The following is a 10,831-nucleotide window of genomic DNA, read 5'->3' as shown; positions in this document are numbered from 1 at the left end:
ATAATAAATTAATATGAATAACACTCACGATAGTTTAAATTCTAATATAAGATATTTGTTATTCTACAAAGGAAATATACACTACAGTCATATTTTTGAAATCGGTTATAACGCCTTTTTTCGACAGTTAAGTCATGTATTTATAGTACTACTAAATTACGTAAATTTGACTGAACTTATACAAATTTACACAGAGAAGGTTCTCAAATGTATCTATAATATATTATTGCTTAGTAAGCAGGTAAATTGTAGATATTTTTGCCCTCGACCACATTTTTATTTTCTTTGTTATAAAAGTAATTGACATTTTAAAAGGGAGGCGTGACGAGCTCACTGCACATCGGACTAACAATGTCACCTCAAAACTTTTGTAAAGCATCCGACCCTAATGTTAGATTACTCTCAATAAATGTTACATTTTTGTGGAAAATAATAATTTCGCCTTGTAAATTCAGGTGTTTTCATGTTATTCGTTTTATTATAATAATATTATATCAAAGATTTTATAATTTAACACAACTTGAAAGCAGTGCATCCAGTATTGTTGCCACCATTCCACGTGGGCATGATTTGTATAGTTATTAGGATAAGTTAGCTTAAGTTCCATAATTCTTTCCTGTATTCTTTCTCAATAAAAAAAATCGAATCTTAAAAAAAATTGAAATAAAATAAATTTATTTCAGGTGATGTAGGTAAACCCCTATTTTAAAATACTCGTATCTATAATAATATTATAATTATAAAGCTGAAGAGTTTGTTTGTTTGGAAGGGCTAATCTCAGGAACTACTGGTATTTTAGTGTAAGATAGCTCATTTATCGAGGAATATATATTATCCCCGTATTCCTACGGGAAGTGGAACCACGCGGGTGAAACCTCGCGGCATCAGCTAGTATTACAATACAATTACAGTTGAATTTAATATGTATGCTAAATAAAAAATTAAACCTCAATTTACTCAATGTTAATTTTTTATCACACTTAAAAATATTTTATTTATTTATTTCTAAAAAACAAATTCACACTTGAAAACCCCAAGCCCTCATTCGCACGAAATTTGTATTTGAACGCTTTTATAACGTCCGTTAAAAAAACTCTCGTGCGATGAAGGCCTATTTTTTCATTCTATTCAAATAACGTGAAACCAAAGGATTTCATTCATTTAGCCATACAAATGGGTGAAATTAATCAAAACTATAATAGCAGACACGCAAATGTTAGCCACTTCTAGAGGTAGAGCGATGTTCATAGGAATGCATCGCCATATCTTCCGGTGGAATGTTCTGATGCCGGTGTATTGAAGGAACGTGTCTATTTCTTCCTTGATCTTTGGATCTGTAATAATAATCGATTCATCATTATCAACCCATATTCGGCTCACTGTTGAGCACGAGTCTCCTCTCAGAATGAGAGGGGTAAGGCCATTAGTCGACCACACACGCCCAATGCAGATTGGCACACACCTAGAGCATTAATAAAATTCTCAGGTATGCAGGTTTTCTTACGGCTTTTTTCCTTCACCGTTTGACACACGTGATATTTATTTTTTAAAATGCACACAACTGAAAAGTTGTAGTTGCATGCACCAGACCGGATTGAAACCTACGCCCTCCGAATCGAAGGCAGAGGTCATATCCACTGGGCTATCACGGCCTTAGTAATAGATTATGAATTTTTAAAAACTATAAAATTACTAACTTTTCTCACTTCTATCTATACGCAACTTAAACATAAAATTTTAATATAAGAAATAATCCTCCTAATATATGTGTATATTTTCCCTCCTTAGTAACACTCCTTGAGTCCCCAGTGGATACCAGCATTAATGGACCTAAGTCAGCCAACATCGTGGTCTAGTACGGAAATGGCCCTGATGGCCTATTTAATAATTTGGTCTTCAACAACCTATTAAAATAAACATCAAATCAACCAAGACATGTCATCTACCAACTGTATGTTATCCACGAAGTGTTGTCAGTAGGCTGCGACTGACATTTGTTACATAGAATCACAATTTCGTATATGTTAACTAACATACGTCACATTCAGTGAATTAGCATGCAGAACCGAAGAAGAAGAAGGTATGTTTGGAAGGTGGAAGAAAGAATTTTTAAACGAATAAAAAAGGAGGAGGTTATCAATACGACTGTATGTTTTTTTTTAATGTGATTTTCAGAACGTATAAAGGCAGCGTTGTACGAAAGGAAGGAAGAATGCGTTTTAGTAATAAAAACAATATTAAATATACTTACCCACTTCTTCAATATATCTATGCATCAAGAAAATCCTCATTTTCTCAACCTCGATTGAATGCAATTCAACAATAATGCATGGTGAAAACAAAAGAAAACACAGCTGTAGAACGTGAGTGATCAGAAAACCCAAGTCCTCAGGAGGTTCCTGTCAAAAGGTATAAAGAAATACAATAAATTATTATATTCTGTTAAAGGACAAACACACAAAGAAAAAATCAATATTTTAAGCTGCATCTTTATGTTGCAGCATTTCCATTTATTCTATTGTAATATTTGCATCCACATGTTTATCGCGTAAGGCTTCTGAAGTAACATTGTTATTTTACAATAAGCAGCGAAAAAGTGAAGAAGAAGAAGAAGAAATACTTTATTGCACACAAAAATACCGTAATAAATAAAAACAATTAATAATCTAAATTTAGTATGCAAAGGCAAAAAGATTATACGACATTTTTTTTAAATTTAGAAGAAAATTTACATGCCATCATGATTGGAATTTATGATAATAACAAGAAGGAATAGAATATTGACTTACGCGGCCATCTTGAACCAGTAAAATGTGGTAAAAATTGATAATCAATTTAGGAATAGTGCAACAAACAGTTACGAACATCTGAAATAAAAAAACGTAATTTACACATAATAATTTCTTTAAAAGCAAAACTAGGATGACTGATATCATTGAAATCATTTCTAACGTTTTTCATTTGATTATTTCTGATTTCTTCAAGCAAATTGCATGAAAGCACTGTTTCTCAAAACAAGAAGCTATTCAAAAGTGAGATTTATAAAACATCTAAAAGCTGACAACTCACGGTGGTAAGCACAGAACAAAGAAGTACTTGTATGTGTTATTTTAAGGATTAACAGTTGTTGTTTATTGTCAATTTTATCTGTTAACATTGTTTTTGTAAAATATAAAACCGCGCCCGCGTGGAAATCAATTTTCAAAATATCTTCAATGTACATAATTCGTATTAAAAGTATAGATTCTAGATGGCGCTACTAGTACTCTATGCCACGGTAACGTTCGGTGTAAGTAAAATCTCAAATAGCGAATAAATGTATAGAATTCAACCAGTTTTATTATAAGTATAGATATAAATAATAGATAACAATTTCAATAAATAAATAATAAAAAAAAACTTACACAAGAATGGATCTCCGGAGCAACCAGATCATAAATATCAGCGATACTTTTGTATAATTTTACGCAAAACGACATTTTGTTCTTCTTAATGGTCTTATTTTCGCTGACATACAAATAGTAATTGCATTCTGGTACTTCTTCTAACCTGCGACGAAGAAAGCAGAGACGATAGCGGACTGTTTCAAGAAGAATAAATCGCCATACTCTATTGATGTCTAAGGCAAAGGAGGCGAATTGGCTGATGATGAAGGAAATGACATTGTCAAAACAGATTTTACGCAAGCAATGGATCCCGGTGAAACAAAATCTAACTAAGCAAAGTACCACAGTGATTAAAAAAGTTCTCTTCTTAGCCATGTTGTAGTGACTGACTTTGATCCTTAAATAAGTATCGATCTTGTTTAATTCGTGGGAAAACTTGGTCAATTCACTGTTATAGACGATTAAGATAGCAACAGAAAAAACGTATTCGACAGTTGACCATATTTGGAATACATTTTTCTGAGCACAACAGTAAATTGTTGCCCAAGTAACTAAAATTATGAGACCGATGCTGTAGACACGTGATAGGATTTTAAACTTATTGCAAAGTTTGAAGGCTTTGAAGTTGAAACCACAGATGAATAACAAATTGAGAATGATCTTGAAGCGGTTCAACATATCACGTTTGCGATTTCTTTTAAATTGGTTATCTTTGACATTAATCATATTACTATTTGTGAAAGTTTTGATCGGTTCGAAATTTGTCATGGTTAATGATTTATTTGGGATGGAAATGGAATGGTATTGATGTTGTTTGTTCACAAAGTCACCTCAACGCAGTTTGCGGGTCGACTGTCAATAACAATTCGGATTAAACTGTTATCGGTGGTTAGTTCTGTTATTGTCTTTTCATTTCACACTAAAGGTAAGAGTTCAACATTAGTCACACAACAAGAGTTATTTTTCTTTGACATTAAATAATAAATACAGGAGTATGTGCAATTAATGAGGGAGCATTTAATAGTTCAGACTTTCTTCTTCTTCTTCGTCGTTACACTCTTGACAGAGTGGTCGTGGTCGTCATTTGGGTTCAGACAGACAGGAAAAAAAATATTATCAACCAAAAAGAGTAATATACTTTTTGATTATTCAAATTTTTGGTTAAAATAACCAAAGTATTGTATAAATAATGCAAAGTATTCTAACTACATTTTTAGATTGAGTTAATATAACTAGGGCGTATGAATAAAACTATAGCACTAAAAGTAAAATAATTTGTTCTATGTCTGCGCGTTCCATCACAGGCTGCATTATCACTTACCATCAGACATGATTTTTATGAAAATTCGTTTAGCTTTTCCTATAAATTAATATATAATAATCCTATAAAATAATCTATTGTTTTTTTTTTACATTTTTATAATTGTTTAGTAAATTTATTGATTTGTTTACGGCTTTCACGCGCACTCACTAACACATTATTTTTTCTACTGCTAGCATAAACATAAGCCCCAATTAAGGTATTGCCAATACATTCAATAAGCGAATATGCTAACATCAACGCGAATACCTGAATATGGCAGCTTACAGAATTTCACAGTAAAATGACGTGAGCCAACCGCAACGTAACAAAGCCTTTCAATTCGTTCACACGTCCCAACAAAAGCCAAAGCTGAAAGGGCGACAGAATCTTTATCAGATATTAATTCCGGCTTTTGTATTGTATATACGTGAGTGTCCTGAATAATGGATAACTTAGACATGATTTATACGTGTTTACAAATAATTTACTTAACTGATTTTCTTTTTATTTTATTTATGACTAGCCCATGTCCCGCGGTCTCACCTGGAGTTCCCGGTTAAGTAGATCTAGATATTACCTTGTAGGAGGTATCATTATCATTATCATCATCATTGCCAGCCGATGGACGTCCATGCTGGACTTAGGCCTCTTGTAAAGACTTTCAAACAACACGGTCAAACTTTACCTGTTTAAGTAAGTAATAGAACAAAAAGTGTGTGTGTGTGTGAGTGTATGTCAGCTCCAACGCACGAATTGAGTTTACTCTTTCAGATCGATTGTCTAAATAGGTGTATGTTCCCCGCAGCATACACTATGTACGTCTCAATACTAACGCCTGAAAAGTGAAAGGTACGGTGTGTGCACGCTGTTGGCGGCAACGCACGAACGCACGGTGAAAGGTGCGCAGAATAGGGTGCGCGCAAAAACGTAACGCTGTCATTCGTTCATCGAATTTTAGTGCCCATATTTTTTCATACCTATATATGAAAAATCGATTTCTAAGGAGTAAACTCCAATAAACTCCAAAATATTTAAATAAAAATATATACCGTTGAATTGACAAACCTCCTCCTTTTTTTGAAGTCGGTTAATCTGTTAAGCTGTTATTTAGATTTAGCGAGACTAACGAAAAGAAATTCTATATAAATAACATAAATATGCGTTTACGTTGCCTTCTAGGAAGCAACAGCAATCAAGGGAAAAACATTGACATAAAAGTGCGCTAAATTGTTTAAGAGTCCCCATTAGGCGGCTCTGTCGACAATCCACATGCTCTTACACTATTAAGTTGTTATTGCGAACAAGCCTGCGATGTGATTTGGGAAATAGGTCGATGTTTGGATGTGGCAACTGGCACGCATTGAAGTAAAACCTTTAATTATATGGGGCGAATAGATTGTGTTTATAGTTTTATTTATAGAATGTATAACCTTTTTTTTTAAATAACAAAAATACATTAACATAGCATAAAGTATGTACATATCAGTAACATTCTCAAGTGAGTGATGCAAATTGCAATCCAATAATTGTTTTTTCGTATCTCATCCAATAATTAACGTAACAATTTAACGTTTATTTATTTATTTATTTTATTTATTTATTTATTTATTTATACTTTATTGCACAAAACAAAAACAATAACAAAGAAAACAAAGGAAAACATAGAAAACAAGTATGTGCAAAGGCGGTCTTATTGCTTATAGCAATATCTACCAGACAACCTTTGGATAAAGGATTTAATGTAATTAAATGCGGGATAGTGGGACAGTGCGTTTAGCAAAAGCAAAATTTAAAATTGAACGTGTCATGTCGTTTAGTGAAAAATTGATTTACTCGTATAATTTAACTGAAATCTTAATCGCAAAGGGCAGTTCTTACTGGCAAGTCTATCAAACAACTTAAACCAGTGTACGGAACTGAAGTTTACCATGCAGTTAGTTATTATGACACAGGCATGTGCTAAGAAAGGATTTTCCAAAAATCGTCCCTTATGTGGATTTCCTGCGGGATTCCTGGAAAACCCAAATTAACGAGAAGTTAGTCTTAAAATCTCAGTCTTGAAGTCTCAAGCATCAGCTAGTCTTAAAGGAGGACATAAACATTCGTAAAACATAAAAATGCCGCATCCATGAGATTTTCGCAATTTGTTTGTACCGAACAGCCCCCTCTTCACGATTGTCGTTAACTTGAATGATTGAGAACTTACGCTTTCGACTTCATTGCTTTCAATTTGTCTGTTATACAGGATGTTCTAGGCATATATATTAATACAATTTATTACAAAACGCGAAGTTTTGTAAGATAGAAATATCTTTCTTCTTTTTCTTATTTGGCGTTTATTAATTTTGATCGGTGTGTTGTAGAGAAACGATATATACTTTTTATTATTTAGCAAGTTGACTACAATCTCCCGTGATGGCAAGTGATGATACAATCTAAGATAGCAGCGGCTAACTTGTTAGGAGTATGATGAAAATACACACCCCTTTCGGTTTTAGCCTCCCACCAGCCAGACCTGGAAAAATTAATAAAACCGCAATCAGCCCAGCTGGAGATAGAACCCGTCTTGTAAATCCACCATATCACTGCGCCATGAGACTGTCAAATTGTTCTTGCAAGAAAAATATCTTGTTATTATTTCATCCTATATATAACATTTAATTTATAAACACAATACACTAATTTTACAATTAATTTTAGGTATTAGTTACTCATATTAATCACCTAAAGTGTTGAATTGATGGCTTTAATTAGTCACAATATAAAATTACTGCTATTGAAAAAAGTGTGTATCAGCTCCGACGCACGAATGGAATTTACTCTTTCAGATCAACTGTCTAAATAGGTGCATGTTGCTCCGCAGCATACACTATGCAACTCTCAATACCTACGCCTGAAAAGTGAAAGGTGCGCGACCGAGGAGCAGCAGGCCGCGGCGTGCGCGCCCGCCAACAACGCGCACATGCGGCGCACTAGTGCTGTTGGCGGCAGCGCACGCTGAAAGGTAAGCAGAATAGGTTCCGCACAAAAAACGTAACGCTGTCATTCGTTCATCGAACTTTAGTGCCCATATTTTTTCATAGTATATGAAAAATAGATTATTAAGGAGTAAACTCCAATAAATGTCTTTATTGAACAGGGACACCCTGTGTATTGAGGAAATATCGCAGGTCGCAATGCTCAATGGAGTGCGCGCCCGAGTTGGAGCGCTGTAAATAATAATGGGGGTGTTCTTTTCTTGTTTTTCTTATTAAATTACGTATTTAATTATAAAATACAGAATTATTCTTGCTGTTAAAGTTATTCATGCAATGTAAATATAACTGTAAAACTTTGAAGGATATTAGTTATTCGCTGGTTGCAAGTGGCTCAGGATCGTGATGTTTGGAAGTCCCTACAAAAGACCTATGTCCTGCAGTGGACGTCCATCGGCTGACATGATGATGATGATGAATAGTTACACTATTGGCTAACTCAACAACTCATTATCAGGTTCAAAACATTTGTCATACTCATATATACAAATTTGAGAAGGTCATCAGATTTATATAACCACTGAAGTACTCCAACAAGGACAGTACTTTGAAGGAAATTAGTCGAATAATACTCGTAACATGAAATCTTGTATTAAATAGATTACAAAGGTTTTGTAACAATGAAACAAGAGTTTAGTAAAAACGAAAACCTTTTGTAAGAGAAGACAATCGGACTCGCATAAACAGTACAGTGGCCTGCGGGAAGCACAAATTGCCTGCAAAGCTTGTAACTATATACACTACAAGAGATAGTGGATATTGAAATCTAAAAGTAACAAAATTTTCTACCACATGGATTAAATAACAAAATCTAATGTCAAGTAACAAAGTTTTGCATCAATTACAGTTTAGTAAATATGAAAATTTTGTAAAAGAATACACTGAAGTAATGACAGTAGATAGTAGCAGACAATGAATTCAAATAAATCAAGAAATTAAAAAATAAGTCTTTTAAAACGCAGATTACAAGGTATTGTAACAATGAAACTAGAGTTTAGTAAAAACGAAAACCTTTTGTCAGAGAAGACAATCGGACTCGCATAAACAGTGAAGTGATGACAGTGATTAAATTACACCATAATATGTTTTCAACAGAATAAAAAGCTGGGCAGAAATAAAATCCATTTAATGAGAAGGTAATCAGATTTGCATAAACACTGTAGTACTACAAGGACAGTACTCTGGAAGAAATTAATAGAATAATTATAACATGAAATCTTGTATTAAATATATTACAAGGGTTTAGTAACAATGAAACTAGAGTTTAGTAAAAACGAAAACCTTTTGTAAGAGAAGACAATCGGACTCGCATAAACAGTACAGTGGCCTGCGGGAAGCAGAAATTGCCTGCAAAGCTTGTGACTATATATTACAAGAAATAGTTGATATTGAAATCTAAAAGTAACAAAAACCACATAGATTAAATAACAAAATCTAATGTCAAGTAACGAAGTATTGCATCAATTACAGTTTAGTAAATATGAAATATTTAGTAAAAGGATACAGTCAGATATACACTGAAGTAATGACAGTAGCTATAGTAGCAGACAATGAATTCGAATAAATCAAAAAATTTAAAAATAAGTCTTTTAAAACGCAGATTACAAGGTATTGTAACAATGAAACTAGAGTTTAGTAAAAACGAAAACCTTTTGTAAGAGAAGACAATCGGACTCGCATAAACAGTGAAGTGGCCCGCGGGGAGCACAAATTGCGCCGTAACGTTCGCCACTTGAAACTGCAACTGAATTTAATAGTAAAAAATTCAGAGTGGTCAGCGGACAAAGGAGTTTGGTCTGAACAATTTTCTACTTCATAGAAGAGTTGGATCAGATACGTGGATGTTGTTATATTTGGATGCGGTAGTTTTAAACAGCAAAACATTACATTTGTTTATTGATTCTGTAATTTTGTATAGAAATTATTTTAATGTATTTAAGTATACAGTTTACTTTCAATACTAAAAACTAACAATTTTCACTTCTAATTCTAAAACTTTAAATTCTAAAAAATTTAATTCTAGAAACAAGCACCTTGCAAGTTACCTCAAAGCGTCACTGCAATATTCTTGTAAACAGTGAACTAATTATCTGGTAACTCAGGACATGAAGTCTCATGATGATCAAATTATAAAAAATGCGCTTTATACTTGGAGATTTCTATAACCTTCTTACCTTGCAATACGACTCTGCACCAAATTCCACGCCTACCTCACTTTCCTAACGTATGGACTAAAAATTCATAGTCATATTATATACAAGTATGACTAAGGTCTGGTTATTACAGTTCAGAGACTTAAATTTTGAATTCAAATAATTCAGAGAAATGCAAGAAATTTCAGAGTTCTGCAATAAATTCATAATGGGTGCGTTAATATCTCAGACTAAGTTACTCATTGGATATGCCTCATCCAAATCTATATAGCAAATTAAATCAACATGCTCCATGATGGCCATTGACTGCGCTCAACTAAGGACTAACAGAAAACTTTGCCACAAAGCGACCGATCAACAAAAAAACGAAGAACCATAATCCCCTTGTCCTTGTCCGCCATTTTAGTAATTCCTTTGATACCGTGACGGCGGGTTTGTCTTTATCATTTTGAAAAAAAAATCGTTTTTAAAAAATCGCTTTTTGAAATTGTCGCCAGAGGCTAGCTGCCGGTCGTAATCTGTATATTGAAGTTTTTTTGTTTTTATTTGTACAAACTTAAAAGCTGCTCTATTAGGCATCTGCGGCGCTGTGGTATGTGCGATGGATTTATATGACAGAGGTCCTAGTTCGATCCCCGGCTGGGCTGATTGAGGTTTTCTTAATTGGTCCAGTTATAGCTGGTGAAAGGCTTCGGCCGTGGCAAGTTATCACCCTACCGGCAAAGACGTACCGCCAAGCGATTTAGCGTTCCGGTACGATGTCGTGTAGAAACCGAAAGGGGTAAAATTGGCCTAACACCTCTCATTCTGAGAGGAGACTCGAGCTCAGCGGTGGCTCATTCAACAGCCGAATATGCGTTGATGTAAATATAGCTATTTTTTTTCAAAAATGCTTTCCATCAAACTAAGTACCTACCTTAACCAAAGCTCAAAGTAGCATAAATACCAAACTTA

General features: G+C 33.9%; 1 protein-coding gene across 1 annotated transcript; it reads right to left on the bottom strand.

Annotated features, from left to right (window-relative positions):
* Nucleotides 1-1,161: 1,161 nt before the first annotated feature.
* On the bottom strand, nucleotides 1,162-4,717 carry LOC128199304 (uncharacterized). The gene is made up of 6 exons (XM_052888276.1): nucleotides 4,708-4,717; nucleotides 4,217-4,238; nucleotides 3,405-3,642; nucleotides 2,790-2,867; nucleotides 2,252-2,399; nucleotides 1,162-1,334 (listed from the first exon to the last, which is right to left on the bottom strand). The coding sequence occupies exons 1-6, from the start codon at nucleotides 4,715-4,717 to the stop codon at nucleotides 1,162-1,164; spliced, it is 669 nt and encodes a 222-aa protein (XP_052744236.1).
* Nucleotides 4,718-10,831: the final 6,114 nt, after the last annotated feature.

This window comes from Bicyclus anynana, chromosome 22 (assembly GCF_947172395.1).
Source record: "Bicyclus anynana chromosome 22, ilBicAnyn1.1, whole genome shotgun sequence".
NCBI classification, from domain to species: Eukaryota; Metazoa; Arthropoda; class Insecta; order Lepidoptera; family Nymphalidae; genus Bicyclus; species Bicyclus anynana.
This window is presented reverse-complemented; position numbering and strand designations above follow the sequence as displayed.

What these genes read in the sequence shown, in the direction of transcription:
- LOC128199304 (XM_052888276.1), bottom strand. An exon ending in GACCCGCAAACTGCGTTGAG is followed by an intron (nt 3,643 to 4,216) that starts GTGACTTTGTGA and finishes CTTCATCATCAG; the next exon opens with CCAATTCGCCTCCTTTGCCT. An exon ending in TAGATATATTGAAGAAGTGG is followed by an intron (nt 1,335 to 2,251) that starts GTAAGTATATTT and finishes TTATTATTACAG; the next exon opens with ATCCAAAGATCAAGGAAGAA.